The following is a 19,106-nucleotide window of genomic DNA, read 5'->3' as shown; positions in this document are numbered from 1 at the left end:
AGATCTAAATGGAGACTGTTTCTAACATATTATCACAATTACAGATTAAACATAATTTTTAAAATTTCAATTAAATTAATAAGTTAATAAACTGTGTCACCTAATCCTCTAATTTAACTTCTCTAAAAGATTACTTTTCAAACATGTAACAACAGCCATTAAGGTAATGAAATTTTCTAAATATTTAATTATATTACCAGTTATACATAGCAAAAGTGAAATAGAAAAAACCCTGTAAAATATTCAGAACACTGAATTTGCTCAGGTGTTATTTTAGGGGCTATAAATTTACTTCTTGTGAACAATGGCAGAAGATGCACTTGCTAAGAAACTGTTCCACTGACACAAGCATCAAAAGAGACGACGTTAGCTTCACTGGCATCATTCTAGAATTTTATCATCATCACAAAAACTGCTGCTTCTAATGACAGCAGAAATGTTAGACAAAAGTTTTACAGCAGTACTGTAGGAAAAATCTGGAGCATTGAGTCCAAAAGATTTTAACCTTTTATCTCTAACATACAAGGTTTTTTTTCCCCTAATGTTTAAATACTTTTATCAACTATTATAAAAAAAGTGCCTTTTTTTTTTTTTGCTACCAAAGGAACTTCACATGACTTTCAACAAAGCTTCAGAAAAGAAATGTTTGAGAACATTGTGCAGAAAAAACAATACATGTCCATTAAATGGACATAAAGTTTGTTTCAATTACAGTCTCTTTTAAGTTTTATTTTATAGTAAGCTAAAACTAAAGTTACCTCTCAGAAGTGTATGCACATTAGTAAATTTTGGTGCAGTCTAAAAGTAATAATTAAAACAAATAACACTTTTCTTCATTATGATTCATATATAATTATGAATCATCTATATATTTGTCAGTACTGAAAATGTGTTTAGATTCTCCAACGAAATCTATGCTAAGTTGTATGACAGTTTTCAGTATGTATCTCAATATTTTAAGATACAGAACTGTTTACTTCGAGTTGCCCAAAGTAGAGCTTTGATATGTAATGATTCAATCATGTTGCCTTATGGCATTTCATATTAGGTTAAAGGTTCAAAAACATATGATTTCTTCCTTGGTTTTCTTCTCCCTCAGTATCCAGACAAAGCAGTGTTTCTTAAGTGTACTTTCCATAAATTAGTTCAGAGCTCTTGAAACTTATCTGTATTTTTCAGTAATGTCTGGTTTTGAGACATGCCCCCATGACACTCTAAATTAAAATAAAAACACTCCCTACTATCCTACTCCCTATCTTGTCCAATACATCATCATCATCAAGCAGTGCCTCAGAGGAAGGTACAGTAAGACAGCCATGATAAAGTACTTCAGAAAAGCTCTTCATTATGTTTTCTATAAAAAAATTTGAAGGTTGTAACCATAGTTCAAGATAAGTAGCTCTTATATGAAGTTTAACGTAGATTTAGATTGTTGCAATAGGAAGATATGAGAAGACTTAAATTAATAGATTATTGATGTTTATGCAAACAAAAGGCTTATTTTGTAAACAACACATTTATGCTTTTAGGAATACATGAACTAAACATAAGGAAATGCATCAACTATATAAGTACTACATCTGTGGTACTGTTTATTTATAAACAAATAATACTTAATAAACCTATGCTCTATAATGTGGTGTTCTGTCAGAGCTCTGCATTGGCAGACAAGATTCTTAAATTCAATTCTAAGCCTTCAGGCTGCAGATTTTGAAGGGTTTCCATGAAGAGTTTTATTATTTCAACTAGATCTCACTGAATTATGGCGGGAAAAATAGTCAGTTCTTAAGATTTCAGTAAGAACTATGGAGAACACTAGCACTATACGTATTTCACGTTTTTTGGGCTAGGCTTTTTCTTCTTGTTTTTGGGGGTTTTATTTTTTGTTTTGGATATACTGGGTTTGGATGGTTTTATTTTGGTTGTTTGGTTGGTATGTGGGTTTTCTTTCTTCAAATACAAAGGGATGCCTTCTTATCAATTTCTTGAGTTGAAAGTAATGCATTTACAGATTTTTTTAATCATTTGCAAGGCATTGCACTAAAAGGTATTATTTCAGCCTTCTGAAACCTATGCATCACGGCCTTCAGAGCGTGAAAGCATCAAAACTGGTCATAATTACACCTTCTAAGCATCCTCTCCATAGTTTCATAAAACAACTGATGATTCAGGTGTGCTAGGAAGCTTCAGCTTTAATGCTGCAACAGGTTTCCTCCAACGTATCTGTTATAAACCCTGAAAAAGCACATTATTTGATAATATCACGGTCACTATGCACACATCACTGTGGTAAAATGCCCCTATCGCACATCTGGCTGACAGGTGACAAAAATGCCAATTAATATTTGTTACTTTTGTTACATTTGCATCTGAAAGCCAGTCTAAAAATAATATAAGAAGTGAAGGTTACTCAAGCAGAAATCAAAGAAAAAACTAATGCTTTTTGCTACCAGAGTCAAAGGACTTTCATTCAAAAAAATTTTTTCTTAGCAGCTTCATCCCCATATCCTTGTCTAGGCAAAGCAAGATAACAAATGTTAAGATATATTACCTTCAGATGGCAACAAAGAACCCACCGTTAGACATATCATTTTACACTTCTTAATAATTTATTCACACATTTATTTCAAACTGCTTATGTTCACATATCCCACAAGATAGTTAGGAGGTACCCAATTTTGTTAGGCAAACATAATTTACTTTTCCATCACTCCCATGCCTACGTGTTTACAATGACTTTCACAAGTATCTTATCCTGATCCTAGTATCAGAACACTGCAACCTCAAAATGAGAAGGCGTACCAAAATAACCCTGTCATCCCATATAAACACACCCCAGTTCAACAAATCATCACACTACCACGCATTAAGGCACTGTTAGTTAAGTAGCAAAACACAAACAAGCCTTTCCTTTTCAAAGGCTCCCCCTTCCACTGTTGATATACCAACTACCAAAAGATCCCAACCCAATTCATCTTTAGGCTCAATTCTGTTCTAAAATCCATGGATTAGCAATATCCAAACTACTACAGGATGCAATTCTGAAGTAAGGTTTTATACACATAATTTGCATTAACAGAATTTATCACGACAATCCACAGGCCAAGAAGAGCCACCATCCAAATGTTAGTCTATATAAGGTGATAAAAAAGTTATCATGAATGTACAAAAGAATTTTAAATACATGTGACCTGATTGGTCTAATGCTTTGTAGCTGTAAAGGTTTTTGAAGAAATTACTGTTAATTTTCAAAGGGTTTTATTATCTGAATAAAAGTAGAACTTTGCCATGATTACAACAAGTATAGCACGCAGGATGCATCTGCCTGTCAATACTTTAAGCCTCAGTGGACACCAACTTTGTATTCACAATTAATGTATCATAACTTTACAAAGTAGAAAATGAGAATGCTTTCTTCTGAATTGTTATGTATTCAAAAAAACCAAGTTTTGAGATGATATTGTAATAGTACTACTGCAGAATTTATCTTACAGGAGGCTTCCTAACTGACATTTCCAGAAATCTGAAGTCCTTGTACCTCAGAGATTAAAAACCATAAAGCCCAAAAGACCACCCCAAACCCTTCTTTTGCATAACTTTAGCAAACATATGAGAGGTATGGGCACTAGTTTAAAATAAAACCCCCAAAATCACAAACCCTGAGCCTTGATTCTTGTTAATATCATTACAGTTATATTCCACAACAGTAGCAAGAAGAGGAAAATTACTACGAATTAACAACAACAATTCCTATATTTAATGTTATTTAAAAATCAAAGTGTTACCTAAGGCAATTACCTTGCAGCCTTTTAATATCTACAGGGAAAAGCCTAAGGGAAAATAATTGACTTTGCTAATTTTACCCTTGGCAATTATAAAATAGCTCTGCATTTCATTACGACTACAGAATTTCACGTCTAATTGTCAGCCCCGAGAGAAGCACAGAGATAAATGCATCTTACACAAGCTCAGACGAGTTTAACAGCACAATAAAATTATCTAGGTAGGAGTGAGCTCAGTTAACATTAAAACCCGTTTTAATTTAAATTCTGGTCTATAGAACAGCTATGCATGTCTATGGAGGTTATGGCATACCACGGTCACTACCATGTACGATACAATGCCGCTCACTTCATTAGCCAATTTGCTAAATGCCAGCAAAAAAAGCAGTACTGTGATTTTTACCTTTTACATCACAGAACACAAAACATTATGAAGGAAAAAAGTCACAGTTATTTCACACTGCTAAAAAACAGATGCCAGATTTGAAAATTCATCATTTACAAAAGAATAAATACAGTATGTTTAAATCACTGCACCTGTCAAGAAATTTCTATAGCTTGTACTTCAATTTTTCTAACTTTGCTAGTAGGGTTAGACGCATGAAAAAGAATCATTTACTAAGTCAATCAGTTTCCATAATGGCATCCCACTTATCGTATGTAGAAGTTATGAAAGTATTTAGATGTCAGAAAAATGAAAAAAAAAGTGCTAAAATGTTTTGGCAGAATTTTCCAACATGCAGTATAATGATTGCTTTTTAAAAAAAAAATTATTTCTTGTGCTTCATTTCACTGTAGGCTTGCTTCCTGGCAAGTCTTCAGGGATAATACATTCCTGCTGCAATACTCACTGATGTACTAAATGCAAAGTAATAGGTGCCATGTTTTATAAAAGTTTCCTCTTACATTGAAACAAAAAATGGATGTAGGGTTAAATCCTTTGGTCTGTCTTGGCAATCCTACAAAGTACTAAAAAAATGAATTTATACAAATCAATAATAATTACTAAAATCAACTGCACCCCATTTTAGTTACGGTATGCACTATTTAATACTATTTTTTTTAGCAGTTACTACCAGTTGTCACCATAATGGCTTAACCCACTATTCCAGTAGATTGACATCTAATTTTCTCTCTCCTCTCTTGAATCTCAGCTCTGTGTTAGAAAATGACACCATTTCTCAGAGAAACTGTCACACTCATGATCAGAGGAGTGCAGAAATACTCAACTACCACTATGAAGAGACTTAGCCTAAGAATCTACAAAAAATAGACCTCCTGAAAGTCATGATTACAACTATGCTGATTATTGACAATTTTACAGGACAAACATTTATTTTACATTATGACAAGGCAGCAATCTTCAAATGTATAAAAAGTACCTCTGCAAAGAAGTACTGTTTCCTGTTTCCACTGGAATGGCACACGAAGCTCTTCAGCCATACATGTTAGTTGTTACACTAGACTGGCACAGGGATGCCCAGGATTCTCTACACCATGGGAGGTTTTAAGAACAAGCTAGACAACTGCATGCCAAGAATGGTTTGGTGTAGCTGATCATACCTGGTGAAAAGAAGAACCGACTAGAGAGATGATCTCTTAATGTCTCCATCAGTCTCATTTTCTAAGACAATACATATATACAATTTGTTTCTCATTAAAAACACCTCCCTGTAAAGTTTCAAACAGTTTGTATGAGCAACTGGATTGCAGCTGTCCTTTAGAAGCCAGTACATACACAATAATAAGGCAGTCCAATATTCAGGGACATCCAAATACCTAACAAAATAATGTTATTAAGAGCAAAAAGTCACATGAGACAAAGCAGCAAAGCCTTTTCCCCCAAGAATTCTCTAAGATAGCAAACCTTTCACAAAGCACAAGGTAAAAGAAAATAACAGACCAAACATATCTTAACTGGCAGTTTGCCAGTGGTGTTGTCATGAAGCTGCCACTGCATATATCTTCAGTTCACCAAAGTAACCTCACCCACTACTACAGTGCTTCAGAATGTATACTAAAGATCTCACCACAGTAATTCTATAGGAATGTGGTAAACATGTTCACAGCAGCCCGTCAACCCATCTACACCTATATTGTAAGTATGCTGATTTTTAAATGATGCTCCATATACACATACATAACTGCTGATTCTTTAAAAGGGCCTCTCTTTCAAAAGATTCACTCATAGTTAGTTACTTGCTCTGGCAGTAAAATCCTTTTCTTTTTACCTTCGTGTTCTGCAACTGCGCAAGGCTCGTGCAAGCATTTGCTAGGAGAAAATCCCCACTCAAAACAGCCATTTTATTTCCAAACTGCATATCCTTCAGCGGGCCATCGCAGGACTTGAGCTCACCAATGTTTACTATGCCACGATGCACCAGAAAAGCAGTGTGGATCAGTTCTGTAATCTCAGCCAGACTTCTTTGACTGAAAGAAAGAAACAAAAAGGACAATTATTTTTGATGCTACGAATAGACATTCTTAATGAAAACAGACAAACAACCCCATGAACTAAACAGGTATTTTATGAATTATTTTGTAGCTCTTCTATGTACTGCTAGAAGCCACAACTGGAAGGTGTTAAGCATAGAGAACTAAGTATTTCCAGGTAAGCAGCTACCCTTTGTTTGAATTCTTTCACAAAATAAAGCAAACTAATCAATATAGTCCTCGCGGTGCTTTCTTTTTTTTGTTTTATCTACCAGAAGCTTGAGGGACACTGACATGACGTAAATGCCAAGTAGAAAGTACTGATGGGAAGGAACAAAGGATGTATCAGCAGGGGAGTTGCAAGCAACCCAATATGAACACCATAAGAATGCTGCAGTCAATGACTGCTCAAATTAGCATTTAATTAATAACAGGATACCTTGCAGTTCAATACGACCAAGGGGGAAGGGTGCAGGCTGAAGAAAAAGAGTTGAACGTTTTAGAACTGCATACTAATGATTTTTCACTGGTTGTTTCAGTCAAAAGCAGCTAAAGCAACTGTCCAGCAAATCCCTGTGAGACACTTTCCACAGAGGTTATTCCATAGAGGCTTGCCCTCTATTTTGATTTTTCGGAAAAGCCATCAAAAGAGTTATTAGCACAGCCATCTCCTCCCACAGTCCAACCCCGTAGCCCCAGACAGTTAGTGACTGTCACTCCAAGGAGCCCAGAGGTGTGACCTTAGCTCAGAACTACAATGAGGTGTTGAACAGACATAACTGAGCAGGGACAAGGAGAGGGGGGAAACAGAGCCATGTACTGGAGCATCCTTTTAACACAGAAAACCTAGATACACACAGGACCCCACCCTTATGAAATCTGCAGCGTATTCACATCTTTTCTGACTCAAGCAGCTCCCTTTATGCCATGGAGACTTCACATATGAGCAAAAACACAATCCATGCCCTCAACTAAAGAGATGACTAAAGGCAGTTCCAAATAATTACAACGTAGAACAAAGGCATGTTATGCTTCCTGTGCTTATTCAAAAGTGGCCTAGCGCTGATTCACTGAGTAACCAAACTGCTCCTAACCTTCACATATGCATATACCTGCTGATACATGCTCAGGTTAAGATTCTGCCTTAGAACTAATATAGTACTGAGTAAATGGATTCTGCTTCCGCTGGACAGTGCAGATGTGTTGCAACTGCCTCACATCGTATTCATCTAAAGTAACCTTCTGCCCCAAATATATGTGACCTGTGAAGAGCCCCAGCAGCAACTGTTTCAGTCCAGTGATCTGTGCCAATTAGCAAGAGAGAATAGCCAGGAGAGTCACATGGCCTGGGCAGGCATGCAAAAGGCAGATGAGCTTGGGGGAGAGGATAAATAGAGGTTCCTGGTGTATTTTGTCATGCACAAAAAAACTAAGCAGTTTTCGAAGCTGCCTGTATAATTCACAATTTTTGGCTCCACGGAGAAAAACAATCCAAAAACCAAACAGCTAGCCATTCTCCATATAGACAATAAAACTGAAGGTTGATGCTGCTTTTCAAAGCAGTGAGAGAGAAACTCACACAACCCAGCTGCAGTATTGTAATCATGCTCGCCTCAGCTCTAACAAAGGGTTAATAAAATTTCAAGCTCCAAGAAAAAGACTAACAAGACATCCCGATGCTCCTGCTGTCATTGTCGGGGCAGCCCTTGGAGGATATGTCCATATCAATTCGGTTTATCAGATGGACAGCTGATCAACATTAAACAGACTTGCTCTGGGCAGATTGAGCCGAGCTACCTGTTACGAATAGCAATGAGAGCCCTCTGCTCCCTGCTGCCGAGCTCTGCCATTTCCGACTGCTGTAGATCCCAGGACATATGGGGATCCCTAGTGACGAGCACATAAAGCTGCAGCTAACTCAGGCGACGGCTCATTTCCCCCAGCTGAAAGCAGGCATTAATATCCTGAGGAGACCAGGCCTGCCTCTGTGACCCCCAACTATTGAAGCAAAACAATGACTGTCCTATTTCTTCGTTTAATAAGCTTTTAATGAAGGAAATAAAAATCCCCTCTTTGACTTCAGCATCGCTCTTCATGAAAAGGTTACACAAATACATCAGTGTCATGCTTTCCAAATGCTCGGGATCTGGATGTTTTCATTTCTTTTTATATAATTCGTTTGTTCTCCAAACGGTAGTCATATTATTTGTGCTAACAAGAACCATATTAGGCAGATAATCTGTGTCTAATTCTGGTCTTATGAACTGCTCTTCCACCCTCTCTCCCTAGTAAACTAAAAACACAATAATCAAAGCTATTGAAGAAATCCCAGGCAATGCATTTCTGAATGCTTTTTGTGATAATCTCCGTAACACCCAGGCAGAATAAGAAGTCCACGGTGCTGGTACGGATACAGGGGGATCCTTGACAACACTTTGTAAAGGCCAGTATCCAACAAATGAACACTGCTATTACAAATTGCTACTGAATGGTTAAAGCAATACTCTATACAGCTTTCTTGATCTGTAGTCACAATTCAGTGACTAAATAATTTCGTATTTGAAAGCAGACAATCCCAAAATACAAAAAAAAGCAGGCCAAGAATCAGGAAAACTTTTTCACCAAATGCTAACACACTTCCACGCCTTTCACCTCTGAAGCAAGAAGTCCCTGCAAACCACCACCAAATGCCCCAGAGACTCCACTTCCAGGCATCAAGTTTCAAGAGATGATACTATTTTGAGCTCCACACATGCCATAACCTTCTTTCCTTTCTCCCTTTCAAAAATCAACCCACATGCAGAAATACACAAAGAAATGGTTGTTCCAAAGAAAATGGTATGGATGCTATGACAATACCTCTGGGACCTTACTTAGAAATTTTCATGGGTCACAGTCTCACTGGCTATCGTGGTTGAACACATGCTTTTGACTTCTTGTTCCTGCACTTTCAGTACTAGTGAACATAATCTAAAGCTCTGTTAAATGCTTGCTGTAAAGTATCCCTTAGATTATGGGCTCCTCAAGCTGTAAATGTCATTCCAGAAAGACAACGGAAAAACTAACTCCACAAGTAATGAAAAAACTCTTCAGCAAGATCAGCTGGAGCTATATTGACTCTAGGACTGTGAAACACCAGCTTGCAGGAAAACACTAGAACAACAAAAATTAAGTTATATGGACAATTGGATCCTGCAATGAACAAAACAGGTGCAATTTCTATTCCCTCTCTTTGCTCCCACCCCACAATGAAAGCACACAGATCACTGACATTTAAGTATGTTTTGGTGAACTTTGATAAACTTCTGAGCAGACTTGAAGAAGTCTTTCATATCAGCCCACATAAACTAAGGCAGTAGCTGCAACAACCTGCAACTGTGACACCAAAGTAAGTAATACAGGTTTTGTAGAAATCCCACACTCATACAGGCGGCACACCTACAGAGAAAAATAAGGAACTAATGGAGAAACTTTGTAGATATACTTCTATCTCAAAAAAAACCAAAAAAAAAACCAAACAAAAAAAAAATTTGGAATTGTGTTCTGGATTAAAATTTCCAATCTGTAGGGCCTTGGAGTCTGCCTCATAACAGTATCACTGGAATGGTCTTCAATGATGAACATCTCATGCAGAATTCAACACAAATGTCAAAGCCTACAAAAATTTATGATATGATAAAGGCAAAATATTGAAATAAAATTCTGTGGCAACAAAGTAGGTTTTGATTGTAAACTTCCCATGTAACTTCTAAAAATTAATTTTGCAGCATTTCTTCCTGGCATCCTGAACAGGTTCCTTCTTGTTTGTGTTACTTTTAAAGACCTGCAGCTATGAAACACTAACCAGTATGATCTCTTGAAGAGTTCTTATAAATGACTCCAGTTCCTAATTTCAGGCCCTACTCTAAAAAGAAATAATAGCGTTTTGTAAAAGATAAGATAAAACAGAAATATTAAATAGTGCGTTTGTATTGCTGTAAACAAAAGAGAATTTCAGTTTAAATACTCCTCTGCAATATTTGTGATAGAAATTGAAGTTCTCAGTAACAGTAAGAAAACTTTCGTCAGTCTACCTTTCATTATCAGCCAACTGTCAGAACTACACTGGGCCTCTCAAAGGATGACAAGTTACACAAAGAAGCATTTAATAATTAAAAATGTTATTACTAGGCACAATATTTCACAGAAATGGGCCAAAGACTTAAATTAGCTACTAAAAACCACACTCAAAAATTTCTGAAGTAACTGCAATGAACAAAGATAATGGAACTGATAGATCAAAAATTCTTTAAGAACTCATCATCAGTACACACCCAAGATTTGAACGTTTTCTTTGTGATTGTCAATTCAATAGTTTCCCTTCAATACACAAAGGATTAATTCGGATGAAAAGCCTTACATTTGGGATTTTTAAAAAAAATTAAAACTACCAGCATCCATTCCATTTCAGTGACAACTATAATAATCTATATATACACACCTATGAATTTGAAAAAAAAAAAAAAAAAAAAAGTCCTTTAGTGGAAATTACATATGAAAAAACATTAACTAAAGAATTAAAATAATAATCTCAGGTACTGACAATGTATTTGGGAAGAACTTTATATCCAGTTTTATTGGTTTTGTGAAAAATGAACAGAAAGAAAAATTCTATAAAGACAAGAAGGTGCACACGCTGCATTCAATTTAATCCTGTATGTTCTGGATACTATCTGGTGCTGCACCAAGACAGCCCACTTAGTTACACAGCAAGAAAGGGTCGTGACTTTTACAATTGTTTTTCCCATTCACCTGTCAAAGTCAATGCCATGGTTACTAAACCACAATTAGAGGAACAACTTAACAGTGAGTAACAAATAGCATCATGGTGATGGAAAGTCTTATTCTCATCTTGTGTGTATAGTCTCTTCTATAAGAAATTAAAGTGCAGTGGGAGGAGAGTGTTTAGCCAGTCAACATATGTGGCAGCTGCTGTGGTTTCACAAACAGGAAAAATCTTCAGGTTAAAGCAGCAGACTTAAGCAGAGCACGAAATATTCACTGCATTACCATGACTAATATATCTGTTATCCAGCAGAAAACATCTACCCACTGTTATCCCTTAACAAGGTCAGAGACCAAGATTTCTGTGGTTTCTTCTATCTTGGTCACTAAGCTACTGTTAGGGGTGTTTTTCACCTGAGGGATAAATGAAGTTGAAAGACATCAGTTCTAGGAAATTTGTTGAGTATGTTGATTAATTGCATTCCTAACAACCAGTTTGTTTTTAAACCAGCTACATATCTTACCTCTTTCATCTCCTTCTCTTCCAAGCATCACTAAGTTTTTGAAGTAAAACTTTTACTAATACTCCTTCGTGTGTTTTCCTTCTTTGGTTTTGGAAAGATATGATTTTCATTCTGAACCTCACAGACCACTGATTATTGCTCAGGTTCTTTTCACTATAATTTGTCTTAGTAAGATCTTCTCTCAGCCTATGACAGGTTTTGAAAATGTTTTCTGATTTTTACTGGGCAGACACTCACCTGGACTGGAAAGCCAGTTTTCCTAAGCGTTTGGGTGGCTGGTAACAGAGGGAAAAGAGCCCTTGAGGTCAGGGTCCTGTTCCTTTCTTTAGTGCAGGAATTAGGAAGAAGGGTTATTGCTGGTCTTGACTTCACTGTTAGGTCTACTGAAGAACAATTAGTGAAGTCAAGACCTGCAAAAACCCTTCTGTTAATCAACCTGTATCAGTTTCCAACTAGTGCCACAAAGAATAGGGATTATCACAGCAATTCCCTTTCCAAATTGCATAGGTTAAAAGAAAAATATTCCCAGACTGGAAGCAAAAGCATCAGTTATGGGAACCAGGTGAGAGAATCTAGACAAAGACCTGGTAAGACTCACTATCTCAAATTCAGTTTAAAAAAAGTGTTAATCAGAAAAGCCAGAAGAATAATACCACCAGAATCACTAAGTCAAACCGATGCTTTCCAGAGGCAGGCATGTAGACTTAGATCAATAAAGAAGGGAATATGAAGAGAAAACCTGCTTAGTAGGAAGTATCTAGCCACTTTAAGATCCAGAAACCAATGACAATGCAGGTGTGTAAACAGATGAGGAGTAGGCCGGCTGGGCTGACAAGGTAAGAATCCAGATACACTCGCTGTAAAGACAAATCTTGTTGTGTTTGCCCTTTGCATCCTTCTTGCTAATAAAGTCCTTTCTGCGTGGAACAGGCATTAAAAGAAATTTGCATTGCTCAGACTTGAGATGTGGTGGTAGGCCTAGGTACGTTTTTTAATCCCCACTGACCAGGATATGAGAAACTTGAATAGCTTTGTATCTTATTTCAGTTATTACAGGTTTCATAACCACTAGAAGTGTTAAAAAGGGAGATATCAATTACTTTTCCTTTTCTTAGAGACCTTTCCTACATTGCTAGAGAAAAAAGAGATTCTAGATGTGAGCCAGTACTTACATAAGTTTTGTTAAAAAAAAGTGGCTTTACAGTTTAGGTTTTATGGCTTTTTTATATTTTAAAGGAGGGTTGGCTATCTTAATGTAATAATTTTTTCTTTACACATTCATGTGAATAATCTTTTTTTTTTCCTTTGCTTTGATTAATTAGGTTATCTGGTAAAAGACTTCTTGGATTACCTAAACACTGATGCCAAAAATAAATAATAAAATTTAGAGCTACTAATTTATAAGCATATTGTCAAATTTATAAAATCACATATCATAATCCCATTTTAAAATCACTGGTTATCCCTATGGGAAGATTCATATTTCAAAAATCAAGCTGTCAAATGCAATACTGTGTTTTTATAAGGCAATTATCAAGATTTAAACTTTTAATAAAAGGCAAGCTGAAATTCCAGTTGGTATCTGCTACAGACTGCATTAACAGCTATGTAGACCATATCAAATATTACATCAAGTAATAACAAGGAATTTTGCTTGCTCAAGAAATGTTGCGTTCAACTTGAAATTCTCTACGTCAAAAGTTCAATTTGCTACAAAGAGCTCATATCAGAACTAAAAATATGGGCACAAGTGAACATGAGCTCAATGTTTGTTACATGAAAACAATATAATCCAAACCAGGATAAAAACATTCTTTACAAATATGACAGATAATAGTGAGAAGCATATAATATCACACATGAGCAATATTTTCATTGATAAAACAACCTGAATCAGTCAGATAAATTAAAGAGAAAAATGTGAATACTTTTTGGAAACTCCTCAAAAGTATATTTTTTTTCATATTTTGCTATATGACCAAACAACCAAAAATCCTCTGTCAAAAAGACTAATCTGATTAAAAACAAAACAAAAAGCTAAAAGGTCGTAGCTTAGACAAAGCCAAACCAGCTACAATTCCTTCCCTATCTACCTTAGACAAACTGGAAAACTGATAGCAACAAACCAGAGAAACTAGTCAAGGAAGAAAAATGATAAAGGGACTGGACAAGAAAACGCAGCGATGGACTGGGAGCTGAGCAAAGGCAATTTTAAAAGGATATACTAAAAAAACCCTAAAAGCCAAGGAGAACTTTAAGAACTGCATTGGCCCATTAGGCAAGGTTGGGCAGAAACATAACCACATAAAAGCAAGGGATTTTAGAAAACCTGCTATATTTTTAAGCAACATATTTACACAAGCAGGTGCTTATATCTCTTAGTCCAACAGTGAGTAATGCTTATGAACAGCAGTAGTGGATTTTATAGTTAGTAGGTCCAGAGAACTTGCACCCAGGAGAGAAGGCAACAGAAAAGGAATGACACAGCTGATAAAGAGCAAAGAGAATGAATCATCCTCAACACAGAGTCAACTGAACTGGTTCAATATGCTTTACTCAAGTAAAAATATGCAAAGCAAAAAAAGATCAATCAAAATATCTCAAAGCAGACCATATACATACAGGACAAGGAGATATTTCAAGAAGAAAACACCCAAAGTTTGGAAAATGATGGAGTGAGGGTGAAGAACCAACCATCCCAGATAATTAATTAAGATACAAAATGTTACTGTATTCAAATTGACCAGTAGGATCCACTGATGATTTAAGGGAAGAATACTAGCAAAACTAGTGTTTCGGTCAACCCTGAGTTTCTGATACCAGTAAAAATTATAACTTGGAAACTTAGTTCGGGAAGAATTTGGGAAAAGAGAAAAAGGTTGAGAATAGTCATACTAATAGTCAAAGCAAAGAAAACAAAGTGAGAAACCAAAACTATTTAATGCAAGAAGGCTGATACTGAATCAGTAGATTTGGTCACAGCCATTGAAAGAATCTCTAAGTACCTACTACAACAGAAAAATTCAAGAGAATATGCTGATCATCAAGCAAACATAAATTAAGATCCAGTAGCCTGAACATAAGCACATCCAGAAGAGAATAAAGTGAAGGCACCTTCCAAAATCTATTACAAAGAGCAATGATGGACTCTCCATCAACAGCACAACTGAAGGTAACATCTGATCATATCACATTGCACAAGGATTAAAGCTGATTAAAGTTGGGGAAATTCTACGTTTTGTAGTGCAAACATTCTGACTGTTAGAATGATGTCTCTATTATTCATGCATTAATGAATCATAAAGCCAAGTAAAGGAAACTTTTCAGAAAATAAACAACAGATAACTTAGATTTGGTAGTAGATAATGCTGTTTCCTGTATCTGAAACTTATAATTGGCCAGAAGTCCATTTTCTTTTAAACAGGTATAAATACTTTCAGTCACTTTCTTCAGGAGAAACATCAAAACCAGAGCCATTTGGCCCATTACAGTTTCTCCTCATTCCCAGCACAGGTGCATACAAAGCAAACAGCACGCTGGGAACCCTTCCATTACCACAGGTACATTAATTCTATCTTACAGCACATAGAAAACATGTATTTCAACATTTGTTTGCAGTAAGTTCTGCAAGAGAAAATTACCTACATTCAAGATTCATGTCCGTCTTCACATATTTAGGTATCCACATTGGTAACGCAAGTAACTTGGCGCAGTACTAACTTGGGAATACATACAAGTATTCCCACAAAGAACAGGACATAAAGAAAAACAGAGACAATCTACAGAATTATTTTATGGATACAAGGGTGTATATTTTATCTAAGTATACATATTTTCTTTAATTACAGTTTTCCATATAACTATCAGGGGGTTCTAGCCATGCAAGTCACATTTATTAAAGGCAGCATGTCAAATAAGAGTTGACAATTACAGGCTATATCAATACACATTATGCCAGATGGTAATGAGCCATACACAAAGGGCCAGCCATCCAAAATAATCACACCATTTTCCACAGAAATGTTGAAGAGGTTATGGTTTATTACACAGTGCTCATTAGATATACAGTGGCAGCATTAGCAATTTTTCCTTCATTTGTATCTCATTTAAGACTCTGCCCCCACAAGCCCATTCTAATTAGTATACAAGGTTAAAACCATTATGGTCAGTGGGAAAAAAAATTCAGTTTTATTTTTATTTTACAGTAATGGTAGATCAAAGGTCTCTTGAATCTATTATTCTCTCAACTATTATCTAACACAGGATACTAAAAAGAACTGTCATTTGCCATGAAGGAAGACAGATATTTTTAATAGAGTTATTAATTAAGTAATACTGAGTTTGCTCAAAGTGAAAACAACAATTAGCTTGTGACACAAAGCGACAAAAGTCATAAAACTAAAAGTTGAAGCTGAACTTTCAGCCTTGGCTTTAAACTTTCTCATCTGCTTTTCAATTTGCTGCTTTAACAGCATGGAAATATTTAAGTGTCTGAAAGGCAACTAATTCTTCGCAGCAGGTAGAAAAACAGTTGTCTCAAACAACTAAAGTGCCATCTCTGAGAAAACACCTGTAAGATGATTTAAAGTACCTTTCTACCCAGTTGCATACACTGACTTCCAGTTAGAAAATTACTGTTGGAGACATTTATTTTCCTCTCTTTTTGTGTTTATAGATAGTATGTGGGTGAAAAGATGTAACTAGGCAAATGTGAAGATGTGTCAGCACAAGCAAGGACAAGTTTATGGCTTAAAAACATGCCAATGTCCCCTAAACTCCAAGTGACAGCCAGCATTTGGAAGTCATAAAACTGTAAGAGAGAGGAAGTACTGGACGTGCCACCTGACAGCACGATTGCAGAGAACCGTCTTTTCAGTCTAAGCTCCTCTTTTGAAGCATGCAGTGCATCACTTGGAAATCTGGGTCTCGCATCAGGGAGCCACACGGCTCTCAAGGCCAGGGCATCCTTACACCTCCTGCCTCGGCCACTCCTGCTGAGTAATTCTGCCGTTACACAAAATGTTGAATTATTCATTCAGCCAGATGGCAAAAGAGGGAAAAAGGTCTGTCTCCAGGAGACTATAGGAGAGAAAGGTGGGACACCTGGACTCCAGATCCTGCTTCACAAAGTTACTGGGAGAGAAACAATTTTACAATCTTGGGCATTCCTGACCTAGGTGTCCTATACCTCTGTGTGAAGAGGATTGTTCTGAAAATTCAGACAGAGGAGTACTAGAAATTTGTATTCTACAAAATTCTTGACGAAGCCAAACCTGGACTTCCTGCATCCTCAGTGAACGCTTAGTCAGTGACTAAAGAACACAGACCAATGTTAACAGCACATCTCCAGTTTGGTAATCCACTCAGAAGATTTTCTAGTTAAACGAATCAACAAATACTACTGTGTTTTGCAATTGTTTGGAAGACAAAAAACATGTTTTATTTGAGAGGGTCTTAGAAAAATGATTACAAAATTAAAAAGAATTCCACTAATTCCAGGTAATGCCAGTCTATGACAACTGAACAGGTACTCTGATAACGAAATACGGTAAATAGCTTTCTATCAACAACAATATTTTGCATCAAGTTCATCCTACTACCTGTCCTTTTTACAGTTGATTTCATTAGTGACAAAACTACTTACCCCAACAAGGTGGCACTTTTGCAAGCATACACCAACAGATATGAAAATATTGTGCAATGTGAAACAAACCCAAGTCCCTGATTCGTTATCTAATCCAAAGGGCATCAGGCTAATTTAAAGGTCTAAGGAGAACATGGTAAATATCAGGCATTAGTTTTATATAGTTATTTCCATGCTAAGTTTCCAGACAGTTCAGAGTAAGTTTAAATTCTGTAATGTCAATTCAAAAATTAAGACAAATAACCAGCTCCAAGAAAGCTGATCACAAACAAGCCCACCTCTGCTCAACAACCACTGTTTCCTTAAAACAGCAATACTATGTTTTTAATAACTAAAGGTAAAAATATGGCATTTGAAAGTGATGGGGAGGGTAGAAGAGCAAGTCAAAAGAAGAGTTTACAATGGAGCTAGTATAAAAGGTCCTCTTTTTGGCTTACTGAAGTGAGCGAGTCACAGGTATTGTAAACAAGAGTCAAAAAGAGACAAGATAGGAGGTGATCGAAAGCTTTGGCAACAGCTGCTGTAGCACAGCCTTGGAAAAAGAATGTGATGGTAGGATACACCATACTAGGAAAGACAGTAAAACCCAGAACTGAATAAGGTATGATGACCAGAAACCTCGAAAGATGAGGTACAAACTAAAGGATTAACTTGTGGATTAGATGCTTTTGCTATCACCAAAGCAGAAACCAAAAAGAACACAACGATGGAGAAAATCACATACTTTGTTATATTTTGATTGGAGAAAATCACATATTTTAAACCTCAGAAATGACTGAGATTCCTTCCTATATGATGGCAACATATGTCAGCCAGACTGCTTGTGGGCACCACCCAGGATGCTCACCCACCCAGGACTACCCAGATTTGCTCTATAGGTCCTCAACAACATGTATCATCCAACTACATCTCAGGCATCTATTCCATAACAAAATTTCACATCATGGTTTAAAAATAGTTCTGACTGACTATTCTGCATTTTATTTAACTAAAATACTTAAATACTTGCATTAAAACTAACTGCAAGGATGTGAAGGGAAATAAAAGTCCTCACATTTACCTCGCAGATAAATGGAAGAAACAGGCTACTAACAATTAGTTTTATGACCATACTTCCTCTTACCTTTAATTAGTTGTTTCTCAGCCCTCCAAGACTCTGAAGCATGGCTATCATTTTATTTGCAATGACTATGGGAGACACTTTGATCCAACATAACAGAAATTCCCATTCCTGTGTACTGTCAGCTGTGCTGAGACCACCAGCTTGACTTATCACTCCAAGTTTTCCTCTGAAATATCTCTGAAGAATTTGTCTGTAATTGTATTCAATGTAGCTGAAAGATAAGGTGCAGTAACCTTGACATTAAATCTCTAGTACTAATGACATCTGAAATACAAGGAATCTTTTTATGCGAGAGCAAAGAAGGTAACCTTTTCTATGCGGTGAAGAATGAACACTTGATAAATGAGCAGTCCTGTTAAGGGAATAGATTGTTCATATGTCTAATGGTACAGGAAAAAGGCACTAAAAAATAAAATATGAATCACTGGAATACAGTGTCCCAAATAGAGTTGGAGTTTATATATATATATATATATATATAAAAATTTATTTTTTTTAAAATCAGGCTTATATAAAAATACTATATATTCGGAAATACCCATAAATATCCAAGATAGAGAGGGGAAAAATTATCAAAAGATATATGCTTGCACAACCACAGATACCTCATACTATCAAGGAAACCTGTCCTATTCTGAACAGCTGTAATGGCATTTCTGCTAGTCAGCAATTAAAAGTATGGTTATCACAGGTGCTCTCCTCTCCTCTCTGAACTTTCCATGTTCAAAACTGGATAGGGACATTAATACCATATATTAAAGTGGTTTATTATGGGAATGCTTTGGCTTTTCACAAAGCAGAAGTATGCAGCAGATGGATATTGTCTGCCATGTACA

At 36.3% G+C, this 19,106-nt stretch overlaps 1 protein-coding gene across 3 annotated transcripts in view; it reads right to left on the bottom strand.

Moving 5' to 3' along the window:
• The window catches only part of PDSS2 (decaprenyl diphosphate synthase subunit 2), a 110,810-nt gene that overhangs the window by 34,162 nt on the left and 57,542 nt on the right, over positions 1–19,106 (bottom strand). For all 3 annotated transcript variants that reach the window (XR_007628927.1, XM_050315503.1, XM_050315505.1), the window contains exon 3: positions 6,014–6,212. Coding sequence is in view for 2 of the 3 variants with exons in the window: in XM_050315503.1 (XP_050171460.1) it covers positions 6,014–6,212 (199 nt within the window). In the remaining variant the exon portion in view is untranslated. The remainder of the gene's footprint in view (positions 1–6,013; positions 6,213–19,106) is intronic.

This window comes from Myiozetetes cayanensis, unplaced genomic scaffold (assembly GCF_022539395.1).
Source record: "Myiozetetes cayanensis isolate MyiCay16 unplaced genomic scaffold, myiCay2020 scf2-11, whole genome shotgun sequence".
Lineage (NCBI taxonomy): Eukaryota > Metazoa > Chordata > Aves > Passeriformes > Tyrannidae > Myiozetetes > Myiozetetes cayanensis.
Note: the sequence above shows the minus strand (reverse complement) of the source record. Positions and strands in the feature narration are given on the sequence as shown.